General features: G+C 42.9%; 1 protein-coding gene across 3 annotated transcripts in view; it reads left to right on the top strand.

The window, feature by feature from the left end:
- The window catches only part of LOC147608756 (putative NOT transcription complex subunit VIP2), a 56,524-nt gene extending 31,220 nt beyond the window's left edge, over positions 1–25,304 (top strand). For 2 of the 3 annotated variants that reach the window (XM_086788787.1, XM_086788785.1), the window contains exons 6-14: positions 1,974–2,183; positions 2,320–2,418; positions 2,543–2,631; positions 23,017–23,187; positions 23,348–23,788; positions 23,903–23,955; positions 24,123–24,164; positions 24,890–25,034; positions 25,147–25,304. In XM_086788787.1, the coding sequence (XP_086644913.1) occupies positions 1,974–2,183; positions 2,320–2,418; positions 2,543–2,631; positions 23,017–23,187; positions 23,348–23,788; positions 23,903–23,955; positions 24,123–24,164; positions 24,890–25,034; positions 25,147–25,206 (1,310 nt within the window). In that variant the 3' untranslated portion in view covers positions 25,207–25,304. The remainder of the gene's footprint in view (positions 1–1,973; positions 2,184–2,319; positions 2,419–2,542; positions 2,632–23,016; positions 23,188–23,347; positions 23,789–23,902; positions 23,956–24,122; positions 24,165–24,889; positions 25,035–25,146) is intronic. The other variant, XM_086788786.1, reaches the window with a different exon arrangement.
- The last annotated feature ends 770 nt before the right edge of the window (positions 25,305–26,074 follow it).

Below are 26,074 nucleotides of genomic sequence, written 5' to 3'. Positions count from 1 at the left end.
CTAATCTGCCTGGTCCAACTGGTCTGCCCTGTTCCTGCTAACCCTTGTGCCTGCCCGCTCGCCTGCCTGTCCAGTCACCAAAACTTTCCCCAGCACAATATTTTGTGAGTGTATTTTTCACATATCTCAATTCGTTTTTAATTCATGTGACACTATAGATGGTTTTGCAGAATCTATTAGACTTTGAAATTGCCCTCATCATCTATTTTGTTGGACATATTTTACTCCGTTCTTATGTTTGATTTCATTAGCAATCTTATCCTCCTTATGGACTGACATCTGGATGATAAACCTTAATATCACCAGAAGCTTGGGGTATCTTCAAGGCCTGACCTTTTGTATGAGTTTATGTAAGTCCATTGCCAGTGTAACCACTTAATTCTTAACCTCATCAGCTTACACTCCCGACTCTAACCCTATAACAACTAATGCCTCAACTGAAATTCACACACAATCAAAGACTAAAACCTGTAAAGGAATGTTTGGTATTTTTACAACTCTACTACCACCAGATATACTACCTTGTTTGTTTGTCTGATATTTGCAATTGAACATAGAATATCCTCAGCTATCTACAGCATGATTTATAAGTGGGCGGATTTGTAGTGTTGCTGCTCGTGTTGAACCTTCAACCCGCAAATGTGACTCTGCAAGGGTGACACTCAAATTTCATTCCCGATCACTAGCAATACCAACTGGTTGTCATTTTGTCTCTGTCAGGTGAGTGTGAGCTCTCCAAGGGTGACTTTGAAACTTCAATCCCAATCACTAAGAATACCAACTTCAATCCCTGTCTACGCTATGCATGATGGGTTGATAGTTTAACACTTTGTGAGTAGTCTCTCATGAAGTTAAAATTACACTTCCTTTCTTGTTAAGTTTGGGAAATAACCTGAACTTTCCGTTTGTATATGTCTCTATCAGGTCAGTCCTTTGTCAAGGGTGGTTATCACTGGGCTTGTGCATCCTCAAGAAATTCCTCATGTTAATGTCTCTGTCAGGTGAGTCCTTTATCAAGGGTGCTATCACTGGGCTTGTGCATCCTCAAGAAATTCCTCATGTACGATCCTTGGATGTGTAAGTTCAATGAGGCTGGCATCCATTTTCAAAGTTGATGACTCACTGTATAAAACTATAGAGAAACAGAGTGAAACTCTTAACTCATTCATACACACGTGTACACAAGTTGACTTACATTTACCTTCCCCATCTAGTTGCAACACATTTGAGGCCATCAAACCTTCCCACCACCAAGGTTGAATCCATTTGATACCAATGGAACAGGCCCAATAAGTGAAGCAAAGTGTTGACAGCTAGTTGCTAAAGGCATTTATTGTGCCCAGAGGTGAACGTGGCTGCCGTAAATTGATAGGTTTAGGCCACTTGGTCACCATTGTGCAAGGGGAGGACTTTGACATGCTTTGGACTGTGAAGTCTTTTGTAAGAGGATTGTACGAGTAGTTTTTCTTATGCCTTATGTATTACAATGGCTGGGAGGTCAAGGTCTCTGAAATCTACAAACAGGCTAATTAATAAATTATTCTATTGTATAATGAATCTGAATGAATGCCAAGGGTTTTAAACTTCTTATAGAAATCTACAAACATGCTTACCAAAAAATTATTCTTCTTCTATCTACAAACATGCTTACCAAAAAATTATTCTATTGTATAATGGACCTCAATTAAGGCCAAGAGTTTTAGACTTCTTATAGACCATATTTCAAGAATTTGGAAATCTACAGCAGGTAGCAGTAAATAATCTCCCAAGATCTGCTGTGAGCTAATTTGATTACGATTTATTAGGGATGTTACAAGAGCTTTCTAGTGGTATGCTGAAGGGAATTTGCATGCCTTTCTTTTTTGGTTTTTCTTGTTGGCAAAGGGGGAGTAAAGTATTTAGACTTTATTTTTCTGATAATGTTTTACAATTCTACCTTTTTTTAATGTTGTACAATTCTACCTTTTTTGCAGCATCTCCACAGATGGTCTCACTATTGGGGAGCAGTTTTTCCAACTCACTAGGAAGTGTTGGACAAGGGCAGCCTGCTACAATAAATGGACAGTTGAGCTCTATGGGATTGGTGAGCGATGGAGCCTCAAATGATGGGGCAGCATTTGATTTAAACGATTTTCCACAGCTATCCACACGTCCAAGCTCCGGAGGATCTCAGGGAGGCATTGGTTTGTGCAAATAATTGTCTCCTCAGTTACTAGTATAAAGTCTCTCTTGTTATTCCATTTTAAGCTACCGGATAGTTCATGTAACAGACTAAGGAAGAGCTTGCTTGTCACCTCTCATCTTCTATGTTTTATGCAGTCTCTTTGAGAAAGCAAGTTGGTGTCAATCCTATTGTCCAACAGAGTCAGGAATTCAGCATTCAGAATGAGGACTTTCCTGCTTTGCCAGGATTCAAAGGTATGTAGTCAAGGTTGCTGGTTTACTTGCACAGAGGTTTCAAACGCTTGTTTGAATAGTAGCTGTTGGGAACCCAGAATGATGTTTAAAGAGGCCTTTTTTTGTGTGACAAATCTTGGTTTAGGTGGAAATAGTGATTTCACGGCAGACTTGCATCAAAAAGATCCACATCATGAGAGTGCTCTTGCATTGATGCAATCACAGCATTTTGCGGTAAGGCCCAAAAATAAGTTAATCTCGTTTCTTTCAAACAAATTATGTGCAGCATTCTTGATTCCCACATACTGTGCCTTTTAAGAGTTAAATATTGTTTTGGAGATGAATGACATAAATTGATAATATAAAAGGTCCAAAGAGCTTGTTATGGTCGTTTTGAACGTCAATCATGCCTTTCACTTTACTACTGCATGTGCAACTCTCTTAACAATGCTGAGTGATCTTTTTCATATTTTGGAAATTTCCTAGTGGTTTTCCTGGATGATGTTGGATTGCCTCTATGAACTTCTTTTAAGTCCTAGTTTTACAATGTAATCGAATACTTCATGTACAATAGACATAGTACATACTATTTCCATGCATGATCTTCAAACAGTTTTTACCTTGCTCTTTCAGAGCATGCTTGAGAAACAAGCAAAGTTAGTGGAAAAAGCCATGCCTGAGCACTCAAAACCTTATGCAGCCATTACTTAATGCATTTTGATTTTTTCAAATTTTTTGCACATCAATCTGCTAACTCAAAGGAGCTTGACCTTGAAAATTTATCCATGTAGAGGTTCTCAAAAATTGCTTGTGCGTTGGTCTTATGTCCCCAAAGATCATGACTAAGGTGACAGTTAATGATGAGATGAGACCAATGCTCAAGGGTGACCTTGGATAGAGATACTTAGAGCTGAACATGCTCAAAGAGTTATTTATTTTAATTTTGCGTATAGTGACCTCAAGCTAAGGATACTGACACCTAGAGTCTACACAAGTGAGACATAGCCACCTGCAGCATGTGGACAGGCTGGGTGCCAGCACCTAGGCCAACAACTGTGTGGCCAGCAGCGTGGATAGACAGGCCGGACAGGAAAGGGTGGACAGGTTGGATTGGGCATGCCAGGAGGTTGAGTGGCCAACTTAGCTTGCAGAAATTACAAAAAGTGATCTCGATTCCTACTCCTTTCAATACTTTTGTAGTAGCATACATACTTGCAATATTTTGGGGGTTTTTCATCACTTGCATTCAGTTGGGTATAGAGAGTACACTTGCAGACAATATGGCTGGTCATGATGTGTTTGGGATGCTTGTTGCTGAAGACAAGCTTGGTGAGACTAACTATCCATTGTGGGCCTATATGATGAGGCACTTACTAGTTGCCAAAGGGATTTGGGAAATAGTTATAGGAGATGAAGAATGTCCAGTATGTGCAGAGGAGCAGCTTGCTGTTTCCACTTCTATAGGCGGTGTTATAGTCACTTCAACCATACTAGCACATGTACCTCCTATTTCAAATAAGACGATGGGATTCTAGAGATGCATAGGCACATTCCCTCATTACTTTCTCAATGAAGAGGAGCATTGTACCACATATCCGTTCATGTGTCATTGCTAAGTTAGCGTGGGATGCCCTTGCAACACTATCTCTGTGCGCAACGAGGCTTGTGTGGCCTACCTGGAAAAGCAACTAGACGTGTCGCATTTGGATGAGGGTGACTCTATGGATGAGTATCTCACGAAGGTGAAAGATGTTCGAGAACAGCTAGCCAACATTGATAAGCTTGTTTTGGACAACTCACTTGTCACTACCATCTTCAATGCATTGCCTAATTCATATCAGGGCTTTGCTACTACACTTTGGTTGCTCATGAAAGGCAATGCAAAAGAGGAGCAATCCCGGACGTACAGGTCAGGAATGAGGATTGGTGATTAGGCTTTTGCTGCGTAAGGCAAAGGGAAAGGGAAGGCATCCAGTGCCAATGGCTACAAGGCTAAAGGTGGGACAACTACCTCTTTTGGCAAGGATGTAGACAAGGGTGATAGTGAGAAGCCCAAGAAGAAGGGTAAATGTAATTACTGTTGGAAGCCAGGGCACTACATAAATGAGTGCAGGAAAAGGCTTGCAAAAGAGGAGGAGAAGAAGAAGGGTAAATGTTATTACTGTTGTGACCGATGCATCGACAGCTAGTGATGACAAAAAGGATTCAGCTAGCTATGCTCAAGATGAATGGGTATTCCAGGTATATTGTAGCTATGATCCTTCCTTACATGATGTATGCATGGCAGTTACAATGTTGATGTATGGTACTTTGGTAATGGTGCTATAGCAAGCACATGATCTCTTCTCTTTCTTGTAAGATGATCTCGAGGGGGACACCATAGTTGCATTCCGTACTCGTACTCATTTGTTCGGTACTTTCAATACGTACCGTATCGGTACCATGCTTTCCATACTCGTACTTAAAAAAAGTTTAAAGTGACTAGTCACTAATAACTACTAGTGAATAGATGGTATGTTGGTTGATGTTGAGAAGCTAGAGCGTCACAAACATCAACATGTCAAGGAGAGTGATATAGTACCTGATGAGCATGAGGAGATATATAGATAGCTTCACAAAGAGCTTGAGGGCATTGATAGAAGAGTCACTTGAGCTCAATCTCGAGCTTTGACCACTTCTTCAGCTCAGCAGAGTCGTCCTTCCACCTCTAAAGGCACTAGGGTTTATAATATATATATTCTATATTTAAAAAAAGTGAATGTACTTAAAGTACTTATCTTGATATGTACTTTATGTACTCGTACACATACCGTACCATATTGCACCGTACCTAAAGTACGCAACCACTATGAGGGGCACAATTACATGTGCAAACAAGTCCAGTTATGTCGTTAAAGGAGTTGGAAAGATTGAGCTCATTGTCGCAAATGGTGGGATGATCTCTCTCTCTCTCTCTCTCTCTCTCTCTCTCTCTCTCATCGATCCTCAGCTTTTCAGTTTTTAGCTTTTCAGCTTTGTACCTTGTACCTTTTTCTATTATCTGGATACCCAAAGGACATTGACAGTTGTATATTGTTTTGTCTCATAGGCCAACTTCGGTCTCTAGTAGACGTTAATAAAGCTTTCTCTCTCTCTCTCTCTCTCTCTTATATCCCTCTTATGGCACTGGATGGAGTTAGACATAGATCTACATAGCATGCTTGTACTACCCCTTCAGCATATAGAGATGCATCTTGCCTTAGCACTCCATCCACATTCCCACCTCCCTTTATATTGTTTGTATATGGGCTCCACTGATCCATGATGATTCACAGTTGTATCCAGACACATGCACAATTTTTCTTTTCTTTCTTTTCCTTTTCTTTCGATGACCGGAAGAACACAGTTGTATTATTTTTTGTCTCATAGGCCGACTTTGGCCTCTCGTAGATGTTAATATATCTTTCTTTCTTTCTTTCTTTCTTTCTCGTATTGTATATACCAAGTATCAAGAAGAATCTCTTGTCAGTTTTGGCCATTGCTAGGTCCGGCCTATTGGTCCGTTTTATGGATAACAGATGCACTGTACATGATTGCAGTGATGGGGATATTATTGTTGCATTTGGTACTTTATGTCATGGCCTCTACAGACTTGATGCATACGAGAGAGTTGCATGTGATGCACATGCAGTGTCTAGCACATCCAGTGTGACAGATGTAGAGCTATGGCATGCTCAATTTGATCACCTCAACTTTGCTAGTTTGCTATGCCCACAAAGGCATGATATGGTCTCCGCATTGCCGCCACTTGATGCACCTGCCAAGCATGTCTATGAGGGTTGCATTTTAGGCAAGATGCATTGGGCACCATTTACCAAGGATGGTTCAGTGAGGGTTGCCCGAAAATTGCAGCTTATACATAGTGATGTATGTGGTCCTATGAGGACATCATCCATTGGAGGTTATCTCTACTTCGTTACGTTCATTTGATGAGCTTTCCAGATTTAGTTGGGTCTATGCTATGAAGCAAAAGTTAGAGGTGTTTGTGTGCTTTACGTACTTTTAGCTCTAATGCATTCCGTTTTGAAAGAGGCATTCAATATCAGTGTACCGTGCCTTATACACTGTAGCAAAATGTCATTTTTGAGAGAAAAAATAGGTCTCTCATGGAGATGGCATGATGTATGGTGAAGGGCCAAAATTTACCTCACAGGTTTTGGATGGAAGCTGTTTTGTGTGGAGCATACGTGTTTAATAGGTGTCCAACAAAGGCTTTGCAGACTGTCACTCCTTATGGAGCTTGGCATGATAAGAAGTGTAACCACTCCCTACAGGAGGCCTACAAATTGGAAGATAAAATACACATATTTTAGATCACTTAACTAATACAAACAATGGACAATACTTGCAACATTAAAATTGAAAATGACAAAGAACACTTGACACCATCACTGGGGCCGGAAAGGGTCGCCCCCCCCTCAATATAGTTGTATTTCTTGGAGTATTTATATGTACAGGTGTTCACGGGTCCAAGGCCAGATTTTTCCATAACAAGGAGTGAGTACAATTGGAAAACAATAAGATTTTGTTGATGAAGACTCAGTTGTCGGAGTAGACCAAGTCACAAGTAGTCTCCCACCTTCACTAGGTGAACACCTGCCCTCACTAGACTTCCGGGACTGTGCACCAACAAACACGCTTGTACTAACGCCTGGCAAGGTGAAGCACCGCGGAGGGAGTAATACCTGGTGTTCCCGAGTTAGCTTTGCTTCCAGTTTTTCTCATACCCAAATGACCTTCACTAGCTCCTCAAAATGTGAGGGCGTGGTCAGGGTAATCATGGGAAAAGTCCCCATCCCGGTGACCTTACTTAATGAAGGAAACGAGGTGATATTTTGCCTGACATGACTTGTGCAAACAACATTTAATTTTAATAATAATTGAATCTGAAAATACAAAAGTAAATACTTGACAAAGATTCAAATTCAGTTCTCAGGAGAAGCTTATCCCCTTTCTATTCCACTCCAATACTGTAGGTAGGTACAAGGGCTGCAGTAGATGTTGGGAAGCAGGCAGGTAGAAAGGATTGCACACGGGTTCAACAACAGGTATAATTGGATACAACACTTGCATGTACAATCGGGTACAAGTTGCATGTACAGTCGGATACAGGTTGCAAGTACAATCGGGTACAAGTTATAGGTACAGTTGGGTACAGAGTTGCATGTATAGTCGGGTACAAAGTTGCAGAACATGCGGGTATAAACTCCAAGATAGAGGTAGGTACAAGCTGCAAGACAGAGGTGAGTACAAGGTTGCAAGACAGAGGCGGGTACGAGGCTACACACGGGCCAGTTCCAGGCGGATACAACATGTTGGGGTAAAGGCATAATGCCCACCCTTATAGTGTGTACAAGCCCATAAGTTATAGTACATAGTACACTTAGTACTTTTAATGTACTAAGTGCACTATGTGTACTAGTGCAATATACATGTGTGATAGGGGAGTCACACACTCATGCTATCATGAGTTGACTTATCCCCACAACTCTCTCTCTCTCTCTCTCTCTCCCTTGGTTCTCTCTGTGTATGTCTCCCACATGAATTAACCTAACCCTAATTCCATCTCTCCCACACAACTGGTATTAGAGCCATCAACTGGAGCCATGGTCATTCTGCTGGTCGTACCCTGTGCTGGTTGTACCTTGTGACTGCTATCAGCTGGCTTAAGCAGTGCTGCTCTCCCAGGCGCAGGTGGAGAAGAAGGCGAATGCAGGGCTGTCAGCGCTGGGCAGTATACGTCAATACAACAGCAGGCGGGCGTCAACAGCGAATAGTGCAAGGCAGCGTTAAAGGCGAGGCGCCTGGCCACAAGGGAAGACACGCAGGCGGATAGGCGAAGGCGTAATCACTGGCGCCAGGCGTGAGCGAAGAAGTGTTGAGCGAAGGCGTAATCATTGGCCCTTCAGCGTGATTCGCGAGCCACTGAAGCGAAAGCAGTGGCCACCTTGGCGAGGCGCGAGGCGCCGTAAAGGGTCTCTTCGAACCGGATGATCTCGTTTTTGGAGCCGTAGGCCACCTGCGTTCGATCGTCAGTCCCTACTACCACCTTGTCCAGCACACTCTGCTTGCCGTCACTGCTAAAGCCGCCCGCCTTCTCCACCAGCAGGCCAAGCGGTGCCACCTCGAACAGCAGCCTCAGCTTGGCCTTGGTGCTGGGCGACGACACGTTGCCGGGAGAGAAGAGCTTCCCTTCTCCAATTTCCGTGGTTTCCTTCACATGCTGCCACTTACCATCATCCATGAAAGCAATGCTACAAATGGAAAAATGATCAAAAGGAAAAGGGAAAAGGCAAAGACAAAGAGAAAGATGAAGCCAAAGATGTAAAGCCAAAGGGCAAAAGTGGAGTCAAGATTGAAGAAATCAATGTGTCACATGCAGGTGGTAGTGAGGATGAGGTCCTCTTTATGTCTTCACTTGATGCCCATTCACTTCTTACAGGTGGTCATGGTATGCACTCATGGATCATTGATTCAGGTGCCTCCTTTCATGTCACAGGTTGCAGAGACTTGTTTGTCAGGTATACTGCTGGCAATGAAGGAGTGGTTTATTTGGGTGATAACCATGCATGCAAGATTCTAGGCAGAGGTGATGTGAGGCTTGTGTTTTCAGATGGCTCACAGCTTATGCTCCATGATGTCAGGCATGTGCCTGAGATCAAGAAAAATCTGCTTTCTACTGGACAGCTTGATGATGCTGATTATGTTACCACATTTGGTCGTGGAAAGTGGAAAATTAGTAAGGGCTCACTGGTTGTTGCCAGAGGCTCTAAGGTGGACACTCTTTACTTCATGCATGCAGGTGTTTGTCACCATGCTAATGTAAATGCAACCGAGCTGCCGGAAATCTCTATGTGGCATAGCCGGTTGGGACACATGAGTGTCAAAGGAATGGAGCAATTGTCTCGTTTGGGTTACTTGCCTTCTCTAAAGTTTTCAAGTTTTCAGTTTTGTGAGCATTGTATATATGGTGCCCCCACAAGAAAGCTCTTGGACAGAAAGATGCTCAGTTAGAGCTTGTGCATACAGATGTATGTGAGATGCCTCAGCTTTCTTTGGGAGGGGCAAAATACTTTGTGTCTTTTATAGATGATGCCACACGCAAGGTGTGGGTTTATCCTCTTCGTTTGAAGAGTGATACATTCTCAGTGTTTCAGAAGTTTGTTGCTCATGTTGAGAATCAAACTGGCAAAACACTGAAGGCTTTGCGTTCCGACAATGGTGGAGAGTACATGTCCAAACAGTTTCAGGACTTTTGTGATGCTAAAGGCATCAAGAGGGAGCTCTCTACTCCTTATGATCCTCCACAAAGCGGGACAGCAGAGAGGATGAACAGGACCATACAGGAGAAGGTCCGTTCTATGTTGTCACATGCTGCATTACCTCATGGTTTTTGGGCTGAAGCTGTTATGACAGCCGTTCACCTTATAAACAGGTCACCTAACACGAGGTTTGGTGGGAAAGTGCCAAAGGAAGTATGGACAGGGAAGCCTCCGTCATACAAGCACTTGAGAGTGTTTGGTTGCGTTGCGTACGTGCACATACGCAGGGAAATGCGCACCAAACTTGATTCTAAGTCTCACAAATGCATATTCCTAGGATATGGTGACAGAGGTGAAATGGGGTATAGACTTTGGGATCCCGTGAATCGAAAGATGATAATACGCAGCAATGATGTCATTTTTGATGAAACATGCATGTATAAGGAGCCTGCAAGGCAACAGGAGCCTGGCAGAGTCATCTTTGATGATGATGGACATCATGGACAACAACAAAGGGCTGTAAATCAGCCATTACAGCAGGAAAACCAGCCCTTAAATGGTGCTGAAAATGGTCCAAATGGACAGCCAGAGATGGCAGAAGATATCCCTATGGATATACCACAGTCAGAAGAAATACCGGGCATGATATTTCAGCCTTATGGCATGGAACAGGAGCCACCAATGGGTGATATGCAGGCTGGACATCAACCTGCAAATGATGGTCGTTGGGTACGGAGGTCCACAAGACCCTCCAGAGCCCCTGATAGGTTTGTTCCAGGGGTTGACTACTTGATGCTCATTGACTGTGGGGAGCCCTCATGTTATAAAGAGGCTTTACAGAGGGCAAACAAAGCTCTATGGGAGCGTGCCATGAAGTCAGAGATGGATTCTCTGCATAAAAATGGAACATGGAAGTTGGTGCATTTGCCTGCAGGCAAGAAGGTTTTGCCATGCAAGTGGGTATACAGGCTCAAAGTTGCACCAGATGCAAAGCCAAGATACAAAGCCAGGTTAGTGGCTAAGGGCTTCAAGCTGGTTTTGCCATGCAAGTGGGTATACAGGCTCAAAGTTGCACCAGATGCAAAGCCAAGATACAAAGCCAGGTTAGTGGCTAAGGGCTTCAAGCAGGAATATGGTGTGGACTTTGATGAGATCTTCTCTCCAGTGGTCAAAATGACCACACTTAGAGCTGTGTTGGCTTTGGTTGCACATGATGATCTGGACCTGATTCAGATGGATGTGAAGACTACTTTTCTTCACGGTGATCTCCATGAGGAGATATATATGCAGCAGCCAGAGGGTTATGCAGTGAGTGGAAAGGAGAAGCTTGTATGCAAGCTGAAAAAGAGTCTTTATGGGCTCAAACAGGCACCAAGGGAATGGTATCATAAATTTGGAGAAGTGACGTAGATCACTGCTTGTACACCAAGAAAGCTTTGGATGGCAGTCTATTGATCCTCATCTTGTATGTTGATGATATGTTGATTGCCGGGAAATCTCGTAAAGAGATGGATGCCTTGAAGCAGAGGCTGCATCAAACCTTTGATATGAAGGATTTGGGTGATGCAAATCACATTTTGGGTATGCGGATACTTCGGGACAGAAATCAGCATGTGTTGTATTTGTCTCAGAAGGAATACATTGGCAAAGTCTTGCAGAGGTTCAATATGGATGGGGGGAAGAAGACTAGTACTCCTTTGCCTCCATATGTGAAACTTAGTGCTATGGACAGCCCACAGTCGGATAGTGACAGGGCTGATATGGCCAAGATTCCGTATGCTTCAGCTTGTGGCAGTCTCATGTATGCCATGGTTGCTACTAGGCCGGACATTGCATTTGCAGTGGGAGTGGTTTCTAGATACATGGCCAACCCTGGCAAGAAGCATTGGGAAGCAGTGAAAGGTGTCATGAGATACCTGAAGGGCACACAGGATATGTGCATATGTTTTGGCAAACAGGATGCATTAGTGCATGGTTACACGGATTCGGATTATGCCGGTCATCCAGATAACCGGAAGTCTACTACCGGTTATGTGTTTACATTCACAGGAGGTGTTGTGTCATGGATATCCAGGATGCATAAGTGCACTGCCTTATCTACTACAGAGGCCGAGTATATTGCAGCCACAGAGGCTTGCAAGGAGGCATTATGGCTATCTCGGTTAGTGGTTGATTTGGGTTATACAGGGGATATTCCATTGTTGCATTGTGACAGTCAGAGTGCCATCCAGTTGGCAAAGAACCCTGTCTTTCATGCAAAGACGAAGCATGTGGATGTGAAGTATCACTTCATCAGAGAGGTGATAGAGAACAAGCAAATTCAGCTTGTTAAGATTCACACGGATGACAACCCGGCTGATCTGTTGACAAAGAGTTTGCCTCCGGAGCGGTTTGCTCATTGTAGACACTTGATGGGCATTGGATGAGGCCAATTTCAGCCTTGATATGGCCTTGTATATTATCATGTACATGCTGATTTTTCTTTTCCTTTACTTAAGGGCACTTTGCCTTTAAGTGGGAGGTTGTTGGGGTAAAGGCATAATGCCCACCCTTATAGTGTGTACAAGCCCATAAGTTATAGTACATAGTACACTTAGTACTTTTAATGTACTAAGTGCACTATGTGTACTAGTGCAATATACATGTGTGATAGGGGAGTCACACACTCATGCTATCATGAGTTGACTTATCCCCACAACTCTCTCTCTCTCTCTCTCTCTCCCGTCTTCTCTCTGTGTATGTTTCCCACATGAATTAACCTAACCCTAATTCCATCTCTCCCACACACAACATGCGTCTATTTTCCATCAACTACCCTCCCACCAACCATCCACGTGTGGGAAAGAAATATTTCTCCATGCAATACATATTATAAATATTATTACTAAACCTTAATAATGTTGGACACCCACATTAAATCAAATGTCCAGCCAAAGTTTTAAATGTGTGGGAACACCCAACCTTGTAACATTAAGGTTTACATTACTTAATGGATTTTACATTTGAAAAGGCCAAAAAGAGCAATACTTACCACTTGCTCACACGCCACACCAACTCGTCAGCAGACAGCACATCCATGGTACATTGGGGGGCGTCCCCTTTACTATCACATCCAAAACATTTTCCATCACGTACGTAATCCATCCTTTGCTGTTTTGACAGTCCATGGTCATTACGTTTGCCCCCTGGCTTCTTAGATGAGCCTTCCTTTGAATCCTGGGCATCTTTTTGATCACTTTTAAGGGCTGTGCCCCCTGTTTCTAGTCATAACCAGCCCTCTTCTTGCCCTTGATTGAATATGCAAATGGCTTAAATTTGTCTTGTTTCATGCATAATTGTTTCTCGTACCGGTATGAATGGGTTCGTACGGTACCGTATCGTATGGTACGAGTTTTTTTTTTTCAAAAAAAAATTTCCTTGAAATTTTTTTCCCAAATGCTTAAAAAAAATATAGAAACCCTGCTTTACGAAGATCGCAATACTTCGCAACTTTTGTGTCCACTCAGTATTCCATATGGGGTTGTTGAGAGACCTAAAAAATCTGGCAATGTAAGTCTGCACCGACTCCCCATGTTCTCGCTCTTCAACCAATCCCATTCTTTGTGCACTTTTTTAGCAAAGTTTGGTGGTAGGAATTGAGCGTAAAACTGAATGTTAAATTCAGCCCATGTGTGAGTAGCTCTATGATCCAAAAGTTTGGCCATCCACTAATCACTAGTTGTGTCTTTTAGATGCATACCCACATGCTTGAGTTTAGACTTCTCCGAGAAGTCTTCATTACAGAATGCAATTTCAAATTGCTGAGTAAAAGTAATACTGTCCATTTTTCCAAAGAAGTTTTCAAATTTAATATCCCTCACTTGAACTCTCAGGTTCTCTTCTTCTTTCGATATACATCCTTTCTTCCTTTCAAATTGCTGAGTAAAAGTAATACTTTCCATTTTTCCAAAGAAGTTTTCAAATTTAATGTCCTTATTCCCTCACTTGAACTCTCATGTTCTCTTCTTCTTTCGCTAATCCTTTCTTCCTTTCAAATAGAAAATAACCAATTCGCAAGGATCTTTGTATCCCATCTCTCCTGCCACAGCCTCAAAGGGTGCATCATCTGGTGAACACAGAAACCCTAACCGTAACTCTAGGAAACAACGGAAGAGGAACATATCTGGGTGCAGGCATACTTGCCACCCAACCATGACAGCCATGAGTGAGGCTCACAATCTTGGCCGTCCCCACCGAGCCACGAGCTAGAGCGTCATGCCCTCGTGAGTGCCCTGCCATCGTCCTCATGTGGTGTCCCCTACTGTGAGGATTATGTTGTTAATCCCTCATATTGTGTACTAATTACTACTTAAGGACTTAACTTAGAGAACAAGAGACTTAAGGAGAACACTTGAGAGAAGATTGAATTGAATTAAACTGAGTACAATAGGTCTCTTATATAGGAGGTGAAGAGACACATTTGAAGAGGCATGTCCTTTGACGAAAGGACATGACCATAGACGAAAGGATACAACTTTAGGCTAAGGGATGTGTCTATTCGATGTAGAGGCACAACCATTCATCAAGGGATACAACCATTCGTGGAAGGGATGTGGCTATTCGATGAAGAGGTACATCCTTTGGCGAAGAGTCGCAACCAGTCGAGGGTAGAGGTTCCCTTGGCTGGTTACTCTTTGCATCTGCAAACAGGAATCAACAATGAAGAGAGGATCTGATACATACATATGTCAGAATCGTGATACCTACCACACGGGGTTGTCCCCCAAGGATGACGGCCTCCTGCGCGATGGTGCTCCCGCACCACGCGTTGTGCATTGCTGTGCTCCATTTGTCGGTGTGCGCCCAACTGGTACCCCACCCCCCAATATAATAGGGAACGAACACCCAAAAAGCACACGCTATCAATAGCGGACCAAAAACCACATGTCCGCCCACAACATATTACACTCTAGCTCACCAATCTGCCTGCCCCTAGCGTGCACATGACAGGATGGGCCATAGTGCTAGGTGTTTTTTCCTTGAGGTGCACTAGGTTTACGAGTGACTATACTTATAATTATAGAATGTGCAAATTTTGGTTGTGTAGGATAGATAATCCCCTTTCGAGATGGGATGATGGAGGATAGACCTAAGTTCCAGTTTATCTGATGGAGTTGTGGATAGGTACTAGGCTTTAGTAGCAGAGATGTTAATCAACCGAGGGGGACATGTTATGCAGATGTGTAATATAGACAGCATGACGGTATGATCGATTCTTGTTTTTCCAGATGCCTTTGGCTCATGTATGTCCTCTAGCCTAGGGTCATAGAAAATGCTATGGCATTTGTTGTAGAATTTGTTTTTCCTGCTGTGATGATAGCGGTTTTCCTTGAGGTGCATTTGAGATTCAACTTTGTTTCATCTTAGATTTCGAGATGAGAGATGCTATCTTTTACTGTATGTGAGATGGAGTTCTTGATAGAACTTGATCATCCGAGGATTTTATTTGTTGGATGGGGCTTGAGTTTTTAGTGCGCGGATACAAACATGGAAGTGGGTGTATAGCCAATTCCTTGGAAGAGTTTAGCTAGTAACTTCCCATTATTGTTTCTTTTGAGAAACGATCCTATTCTACATAAAGGTAGCATTTATTGAGACTATCTGATGGGAGAAGAATTAGGGTTAGGTTTCATGTGGGAGACATATACACAGAGAGAAGAAGGGGGAGAGAGAGAGAGAGAGAGTTGTGGGGATAAGTCAACTCATGAGAATGAGTGTGTGACTCCCCTATCACACATGTATATTGCACTAGTACACATAGTGCACTTAGTACTATTAAAAGTACTAAGTGTACTATGTACTATAACTTATGGGCTTGTACACACTACAAGGGTGGGCATAATGCCTTTATCCCAATAACCTCCCACTTAAAGGCAAAGTGTCCTTAAGTAAAGGAAAAGAAAAATCAGCATGTACATGATAATATACAAGGCCATATCAAGGCTGAAACTGGCCTCATCCAATGCCCATCAAGTGTCTGCAATGAGCAAACCGCTCCGGAGGCAAACTCTTTGTCAACAGATCAGCCGGGTTGTCATCCGTATGAATCTTAACAAGCTGAATTTGCTTGTTCTCTATCACCTCTCTGATGAAGTGATACTTCACATCCACATGCTTCGTCTTTGCATGAAAGACAGGGTTCTTTGCCAACTTGATGGCACTCTGACTGTCACAATGCAACAATGGAATATCCCCTGTATAACCCAAATCAACCACTAACCGAGATAGCCATAATGCCTCCTTGCAAGCCTCCCTCTGTGGTTGCAATATACTCGGCCTCTGTAGTAGATAAGGCAGTGCACTTCTGCATCCTGGATATCCATGACACAACACCTCCTGTGAATGTAAACACATAACCGGTAGTAGACTTCCGGTTATCTGGATGACCGGCATAATCCGAATCCGTGTAACCATGCACTAATGCATCCTGTTTGCCAAAACAAATGCACATATCCTGTGTGCCCTTCAGGTATCTCATGACACCTTTCACTGCTTTCCAATGCTTCTTGCCAGGTTTGGCCATGTATCTAGAAACCACTCCCATTGCAAATGCAATGTCCGGCCTAGTAGCAACCATGGCATACATGAGACTGCCACAAGCTGAAGCATACGAAATCTTGGCCATATCAGCCCTGTCACTATCCGACTGTGGGCTGTCCATAGCACTGAGTTTCACATATGGAGGCAAAGGAGTACTAGTCTTCTTCCCCCCGTCCATATTGAACCTCTGCAAAACTTTGCCAATGTATTCCTTCTGAGACAAATACAACACATGCTGATTTCTGTCCCGAAGTATCCGCATACCCAAAATGTGATTTGCATCACCCAAATCTTTCATATCAAAAGTTTGATGCAGCCTCTTCTTCAAGGCATCCATCTCTTTACGAGATTTCCCGGCAATCAACATATCATCAACATACAAGATGAGGATCAATAGACTGCCATCCAAAGCTTTCTTGTTGGTGTATAAGCAGTGATCTATGTCACTTCTCTTGAAATCCTGTGATTTCATGAATGTATCAAATTTATGATACCATTCTCTTGGTGCCTGTTTGAGCCCATAAAGACTCTTTTTCAGCTTGCATACAAGCTTCTCCTTTCCATTCACTGCATAACCCTCTGGCTGTTGCATATATATCTCCTCATGGAGATCACCGTGAAGAAAAGCAGTCTTCACATCCATCTGAATCAAGTCCAGATCATCATGAGTAACCAAAGCTAATACAGCTCTAAGTGTGGTCATTTTGACCACTGGAGAGAAGATCTCATCAAAGTCCACACAAACCCACTTGCAAGGCAAAACCTTCTTGCCTGTAGGTAAATGCACCAACTTCCATGTTCCATTTTGTGCAGAGAATCCATCTCTGACTTCATGGCACGCTCCCAAAGAGCCTTGTCTGCCCTTTGTAAAGCCTCCTTATAACATGAGGGCTCCCCACAGTCAGTGAGCACCAAGTAGTCAACCCCTGGAACAAACCTGTCAGGGGCTTTGGAGGGTCTTGTGGACCTCCGTACCCAATGACCATCATTTGCAGGTTGCTGTCCAGTCTGCATATCACCTATTGGTGGCTCCTGTTCCATGCCATAAGGCTGAAAAATCATGCCCGGTATCTCCTCTAACTGTGGGATATCCATAGGGATATTTTCTGCCATCTCTGGCTGTCCATTTGGACCATTTTCAGCACCATTTAAGGGCTGGTTTTGCTGCTGTATTGGCTGATTTACAGCCCTTGGTTGTTGTCCATGATGTCCATCATCATCAAAGATGACTCTGCCAGGCTCTTGTTGCCTTGCAGGCTCCTTATACATGCATGTTTCATCAAAAATGACATCATTGCAACGCAAAGCCTTCAGTGTTTTGCCAGTTTGATTCTCAACATGAGCAACAAACTTCTGAAACACTGAGACTGTATCACTGTTCAAACGAAGAGGATAAACCCACACCTTGTGTGTGGCATCATCAATAAAAGACACAAAATATTTTGCCCCTCCCAAAGAAAGCTGAGACATCTCACATACATCTGTATGCACAAGCTCTAATTGAGCATCTTTCTGTCCAAGAGCTTTCTTGTGGGGGCAGTGGAGTTGCCTGCCATATATACAATGCTCACAAAACTGAAAACTTGAAAATTTTAGAGAAGGCAAGTAACCTAAACGAGACAATTGCTCCATTCCTTTGACACTCATGTGTCCCAACCGGCTATGCCACATAGAGATTTCCGGTAGCTCGGTTGCATTTACATTAGCATGGTGACAAACACCAGCATGCATGAAGTAAAGAGTGTCCACCTTAGAGCCTCTGGCAACAACCAGTGAGCCCTTACTAATCTTCCACTTTCCACGACCAAATGTGGTAACATAATCAGCATCATCAAGCTGTCCAGTAGAAAGCAAGTTCTTCTTGATCTCAGGCACATGCCTGACATCATGGAGCATAAGCTGTGAGCCATCTGAAAACACAAGCCTCACATCACCTCTGTCAAGAATCTTGCATGCATGGTTGTCACCCAAATAAACTACTCCTTCATTGCCAGCAGTATACCTGACAAACAAGTCTCTGCAACCTGTGACATGAAAGGAGGCACCTGAATCAATGATCCATGAGTGCATACCATGACTATCTCCTGCAAGAAGTGAATGGGCATCAAGTGAAGACATGAATAGGACCTCATCCTCACTGTCACCTGCATGTGACACATTGACTTCTTCAATCTTGACTCCACTTTTGTCCTTTTGCTTTGCATCTTTGGCTTCATCTTTGTCTTTGTCTTTGCCTTTTCCCTTTTCCTTTTGATCATTTTTCCATTTGTAGCATTGCTTTTTGATGTGTCCCTTCTTGCCACAATAATGGCATTCCAAGTCCTTTTTGGAGCGAGACTTGCTCCTTCCCCGTTCTTGGCTTTTACCCCTTTGCTGGGATCTCCCACGTGCATTCATTGCATTGGACTCTTCACGAATGCTGAAAAGTAAAGTGTCTGACACAGACAACATGATGGTGGATCTTGCTAGCTCATCCATATCTTCCCACTCTTCAGCAGTAAGAGAAGCGGGCATTACACCCCTTTCTTTGATAGGCTTGTGCTGCTTCTTCTGGAACAACACATTATAGCACTGGGTTTGCCAAATATCATAGTCATGTGAGCCTTCAAGTTTCTTGATGTGAAGCAATGAAGAGCTCTCACCTGTGGTGGTTGCCATAGCAATATGCAACCTGTCAATGCCTGACTCCCTGCAAAATGTGCAAACACTGCACCAAAAGCACACAAAGTGCTCACAGTTGTTCTCCCAAGCTTTATCTCCCACTGCGGAAGCACAAATGCAACTCTACTCCCACTGTATGTGATGAAATCACCAAAATCTGGTTGCTGCAGATTTAGGACAGCACCTTAAATGTGCTCTGTTGCCCTTCCAAAGTACTGTACAGCAGTACTAAGTGCTCACCAATGATGTACTAAACCTGTACCAGCAAGTACAGTAGCTGAAATTGAGATTTTTGCTCACTCAAATCAATGTGCAGCCATGCTAAAACTTGTACAAAGCTGTACCAAATCTGTACCAACAGGTACAATAGCAATAAATGCTCTCCTGGCTGTACAAATGAGTGAAAATCAGACTTTTACAGTCCCGATCACTGCATACAACAGTCCCGAACAGAAATTGGGCAAAAGCCCCTTGACTGCAGGGTGATTTCTGAGGATTCAAGGCATAAATGTCTTGCCTGTTGCTTGCCAAGCTCAACAAGCATAAAATCTTGAAAAGCCCCTTGATTTAAGATCAAAATCTGATCATACATGGTACATTAACGCACATGAAGGCATCTAGAGTCTTCACAATGCTTCCCCCTGGCCACATAAACATCCAGAACATAGAAGTCCCTTGATTTACAGGCACATTGAGTGCTTGACAGGCATCAACACATTGCCCAAAGCATCAAATGCGAGTGCTTGCATGCAAATCAACCCAATCGACACAAAAGCCCTTTGATCTGCACTGAAATTTGTTGCAATTTTGCCTGAATATGCGATTTCTCACATCATACAGCATGTATGAATGCTTAATTGCACAATTACATCAAAAGCCCCAAATTTCGACATCCAATTTCTTGCAAATTGACTCTGATTGTGACCAATGTCACCCAATTTTGCTAATTTTGCTCAAAAATTGAGCAATTTGGCACCTGTACCTGCTCAATTGATAATTGTACCTGCTCAATTGCAAATCCCAAAAAAAAATTGAAGCATGTACCTCTGAAAATTTGTTTTGCAGGAAAGGGGGGGACGTCGAATTTGCTCTCATGAGGTGCTGCTGCAGAAATCTGATTCGACTCAGGTCAGAGGCCCGTGTGTGGCCCAGCGCAGTTTCTCAACTGCTAGAGAGTCGTTCAGCAAACGGCGAACTTGGAAGAGCCATGGGCTGAGCTGGTCGCAGGCGTGGGCCAAGAGGTGATGGAAGAGCTTCGCCCACTCTACCACGTCTGATCTTCATCCGCATGAATCTAGCGAGCCCATCAAACTTCATCGTCGTGATGGTAGCATATGATCGCCTACGTGCGAAGAGAGAATAAAAAAACGAAGAAGTTGCCGCCGCCTTCTCCTTCGCGCTACCCTGTAGCCCGTGTAAGTTGAGTTACGCTATCGAGTCGGCGTAAGGCGATGGGCCGAGCGCCGCCCGCTCTTCCTCCTCGTTCGCCTGCCTCCCCTTCGCGCTACCGGTACTCGCTCGTAGGCGTGTTCGATGGACGCCCGCTTGCCTTCGCCTAATGGTTCGCTACGATGCGCTGAGCTACCCGTCTGCCTGCATACGCACATCCGCCCTGTGCTTTACTCACGCCAAAGTCCAGCGCTGCACATACCAATGCTCACACGCACGGGCTATCGGCCTTCAGCCATGCTTGCTTGGACACACACCTGCAAGCTACTTGCCTTTGCCAGACCATGCTGTCTCAAGACCATAGAGTCTACCACAGGGATCTCCTGTAGCCAAAGCTCTGATACCAGTTGATGGGAGAAGAATTAGGGTTAGGTTTCATGTGGGAGACATATACACAGAGAGAAGAAGGGAGAGAGAGAGAGAGAGAGTTGTGGGGATAAGTCAACTCATGAGAATGTGTGTGTGACTCCCCTATCACACATGTATATTGCACTAGTACACATAGTGCACTTAGTACTATTAAAAGTACTAAGTGTACTATGTACTATAACTTATGGGCTTGTACACACTACAAGGGTGGGCATAATGCCTTTACCCCAACACTATCCTCTTGAGTTTGAACTGAGGTTCTTGGTAGCTATACTCAGGATCCGGTCAGCTTTATACAAGTGTGATTTGTGTGAGCGAGTTGCTATAGACATAGTTTTACTTGAGGCAAGACTGCTGAACATGAGTGTTCTACACGTAGGTAGCCCAAAGATTATGGGGGGAAATAACATGGAATGTTATATGGGACATTGATGTGGTGTGTTAACTTGAAAGTTAGTGTTCTTCAAGTGGGAGGCTATTTGTGTCAAGGTAGGATTGGGAAGGAATTGTTCACTTGAACTTAATCTTATGTCCGAATGGTGTCTTGTATGGAGTGCATCCTAGTGGTATGGGATGCTAGAATTTGCTACATGTAGGGTTTCTCGATATATCTGTATTCCTTGTTGGTGGATGTTTGGATTGAGGGGAAGTTGATTTGAGAAATCAATCATAGGAAGGAAGAAAGAATGAGATTGTGGATTGCAGATGATCGGAGAGAGTACTATGTAGTTGCTTGGTGTTTGCAACTATGGTTGGGTCTATATTTTTGGTAAATCAGTTATGCTTTGTCAGATGCGAGGTGAAGCTTCTATGCTTTTCAACTATAGTTTTGAGGATCCTCACATGCACACATGTTTTGAAATCTAGATTCATAGCATATTTTGTTGATATTGGTATCCGTAGGTTTCTCGGATAGATTTATTCTCCAGAGAAGATTCAGTTTGTATGCCTGGAGGTGCCAAAGACATGACCAATAGTTTGGACACAAGTTGGGCACAATATGAACTCAATAAAGGGCCTTTTTGATGGCTTTTTGGGGTTATAAAAGCTCTAGCCGAACTGATTACGACTTGCTATCATTTCCTTGTATAAAGGTAGGACAAGGGTCATTCTTAGCATTCAACTACTAAGGTTCCCAAGCCGAGATCAAGTGCTAGATAACCAAGACCAGGAGCAACCACCACCAAGGCGTCTGGATCACCACGGTAACTGTGAATCAGCAAGTCATCTTTGTATGCATCAGGACAATAGGTGGTTATTTTGTGTTAGCAACGTTCACTTTCATTTGGATCCTAATGTAATCTTATTAGGACGTGGAGGCCATAGTTAATTGGAAACTTTGCTTGGGCGCATCAAAATTTGGCTTTCTGACTGCTGTTCCCCCACCAGTTTCCCATTCATTGAAACATGCACACACACAAATCCCTCAATCACCATCATGCACACAATATGCTTAAAAGACTGGATGTTGGCTAGCTCATCACCCAACTATAGCTCCATCTGAGAGCACTCCTGAGCTTGAGGTTGGACCTACGTTGATGGTGTGCACCACCCAAACCTTGGTGTCCCATATCATTGGAGCCCACTATCCGAGGGTTTGACTAGAACTTGGTCAAGGCTTGATCCGGTCACAATCCCCCTGAAACAATCTTGGCAAGCTTTGAATGATCCACTCACATAGGCTAAATTTAATTCAGTAATTAAAGCACCAACCATTAAAATGGATCCGGGGCGTAACTCCCCCGTGACACTTTAAGTCAGTATTAAAGGCACTGACTAATAAAAGCAGTCTTCTTGAGTCAATTTACACTGTCCCAGTAATAATACGATACGCCTAGCCCCATTTATATTGCCAACATAATTATGTCCTCTTACATATTATATAGATTTGGTGACGTGTCATTTCAGAACTTGTTACCCTTACTTTGCTTCTGGTTCCTTGCCTACGGCTTCCACTCCTGGCAACTATTATGCAATTCTTCATACTTGTTTATATGATGTGATAATTGCTCAAACACAAATTTAAAGCCTGGGGTTTATCCACTATCTTATAATGCACAATTTTCTGAGGGTTTGGTTTTGTAAATACTGGGCGGCATGATATTACCTGATTTGTGTACAAATTGAACAGCAGTCAAGCACCATCCTGCTAGCAACCTTGTTTGAGTACCTAGAGTATTTGGTGAACTTGGAAATAGAAATGATCACAAGTACGTAGTGTTATAAAACTAAAGTATTTTGTTTTTTAAATGTTCTGCAGATTGGAAGGTCAGCAGGTTTCACATTAGGAGGTTCATACGTACCACATAGACAACAGCCTTCACAGCACCAGGGACCACCTAGCATGTCTGCAAGTTCTGCTTCTGGATCTTTTATTGGAGCCAACTCTTCTGATTTGTTGCAAATGCACTCGGCTGCTGAAGTGTTTCAGGTATCAGATGGTGCCTTTTCCTCCCTTGCCAACATGAGTTGCATTGTCAAGGTTTAAGAAGGTGCTTTCTTTTATGCTTTGAAACATTCTACCTTCTCTGGGGTCATTATTGAGGCTGTTGTGATTTATTGATGTGATGAATGGTTGGTTTGCTTTGCAGGGTCAAGCAGTTGGACCTCCTGGTGCAAGCAGTGGTCAGGTACCCATATCTAGCTTGAGGTCAACTGGAAACCCAACATCAGGGATAGGTTCATATGACCAACTTGTTCAGCAGTATCAGCAACAACATAATCAATCACAGTATAGGCTAGGTGCTCATCAACAACTGGCTGCACTGGGCCAGTCTTCTAGAGAACAAGGACTACGGGCCATGGCAATCGATCGCTTTGGTTTACTAGGTCTGCTTGGTGTGATCAGGATGACAAATCCTGATCTGACGACTTTAGCTCTTGGTACAGACCTTACGACATTAGGACTCAATCTTAATTCTAGGGATAATCTGTACAGGACATTTGCCTCACCCTGGGCTGAGGGGCCTGCAAAAGGCGAGCCAGAGTTCACTTTGCCCCAGTGCTATGTCCATGAAGCTCCCACGCTCCAGGTTGGTTTAAACATCTGTCTGTAAGCACAATGCAAGAACTCAAGAAGCTTAAAAAAAAAAATTGTTTTCTTGAGGTACTCTTTGTAAATATCCTGATGATTCTGGGATGTGCAGCCAGGGTATTTCATAAAGTTTCAGCAGGATACTCTTTTCTACATATTTTACAGGTAACGATTCTTTTCAAACTTAGAAGTTCACAGATTGAGCAGCTTTTAAAAGCTCTTTACTTTCTTTTTTACACTATTTAGTGCTTCTAACTGTAGCCATGACTGTAAAGAATCACTTATGCTTGACATGACTGACTCCTTTAGGCTTTCTTTTTTGGGCTTTGCAGCATGCCAAATGATGAAGCCCAAATCTATGCTGCCATTGAATTGTAAGTGCGCCAAAAGAATCTTGTCCTGTCTTTGACTGCTATGGCAATGCTCATTTCTGTTTGCTCTAAAGATTTTTACGAAGTTCGGAATTCGGCTCTGCCTATATTCTAGCATGGAATCATTTCAAATTGTTCTTCGTTGGAAGAATACTATGCTTAAGTTTCTCTGTGAACTTTTAATATTTGGAGAGGATTTGAAGACCACATTTGGGTCTTGGTGTTTGAGGAGGTTAGAGTCCATAGCTTTGCATGTGACAAAACTCGGAAGTAATTGATGTAAAAGCTTGCACATGTTTCAATTTATGAAGATTTTGCAGCAAAGTTTTGTACATGTTTGCTGTGGTAAAAGGTGACGCAAGGCAGCCATTTTTTGTGTTTCGTAATTGCTTGTGCAAGGGGTTTGTTTGGGGTGGGGTGCTGCTTGCATTGGTATAGTATTTGAATAGCTAGCTACTCCATACTTTTTTTTTTCGTGACTGGCCTTTGTCCCAAGATCCTCCCATAGTTATCATTTTTCACCGCTGCCGTCGAGGAAGCACCTTGTGGGTTTTGAACCAAACAAACACCTTTACCACTTAAGCTATCACCTCATTGGCTCCATACTTTGAAATCTCTAATGATTTTTTGGCACAAAAAGGGTTTAGTTACAATCTGGAGTCCATTGTTACCCTCTGCTTGTGTAGGATATCAAGATGGAACATGATGAATTTTCTGGTTTGAACCAGGTACAACAGGCATTGGTTCTATCATAAAGAATTACGCACTTGGTTTATGCGTGTACCTAATGTGGAGCCGCTTGTGAAAACACCCACTTATGAGCGAGGATCATACTTCTTTTTTGATGTCAATTCCTGGAGGACAGTGAGGAAGGTAAGGTTTTCAAACGATTTTGTATCATTTAGCCTGTGAAATACTGTGTTTGGGCTCTTAATTCCAGTCACATGCACCACCGAGGTCTTAGTGAGAGAGTCTTGTACTGCAGGATCATTTTGTGCTTCAGTATGAGATGATGGAAAACAGACCACAACTGCCACAGCATTAGGACCCCCCGTGTTGATAGAGCTGGTTGCAACTCAACCACTTTGTAACGTGTAGAACAAATTAATTTGAGATAATAGAAAGGGAAAGATCGATTTGTCCATTTCAATTCTCTCCTTTTTTTTAAAAAAGAAAAAAAAATCTAAATGTTATTTTTTTTTTCTGATCACGTGAAGTCCTTTTTTCAAAGGTTTAATTTTTGCGATAGGTTAGTCTTAATGAAGCCTATAGTTTTTGAATGCTTAATCGGTAATATGGTCAAAGCAGCCTCCCTGCTTCCCTTCCCTGGAATGTTGAAGTCCATGCTTGCTTTTTCTAATGTGGATGGTATAACAGCAGGACATGTCCTAATTGCTGCAGTTGTCACGAGTTATTTTTACATTATGTTATACAGCAGCAGTTTAGTATTTTTGCATGTTTGTTTAGCAGTTACATTATTCACTAGAATTAGTCTGTGTGTTTGTTCTTTGTAATATTTATGATAAGGTAAGCCTTAGCTATATGTAATCTTTGCTTAGGGACTGCTTCAAGATTTTGGCTGGAGAATAAACTAACCAGATTAGAATCTTCACATCCTGTCTTTCCCTATCTCTCATTTTTTTTAATCATATGGGGTTTCACGAGTGTGGATCCCCTCATGTCTGTCATGAGACAGCTCTGCAACCTATCAGGCTTTGACTGTCTTCATTCTCCGTCGGTGTCTCTTGACATACCTCTGAGTTTCCATCACTTTTTTTTTAAATTATCATGCTTTGTTCAGGCTATAGGAGATGCGTCTCCCACTATAGTATTCATGCATATTGTATCATCATTGGTCTCATGGGCCGTTTGGGCTCCGTGAACACATTAATAAACCTCTCTCTCTCTCTCTC

The sequence above is a fragment of the Cibotium barometz genome, chromosome 52 (assembly GCF_041138505.1).
Source record: "Cibotium barometz isolate CiBa-2024 chromosome 52, ASM4113850v1, whole genome shotgun sequence".
NCBI lineage: Eukaryota > Viridiplantae > Streptophyta > Polypodiopsida > Cyatheales > Cibotiaceae > Cibotium > Cibotium barometz.
Note: the sequence above shows the minus strand (reverse complement) of the source record. Positions and strands in the feature narration are given on the sequence as shown.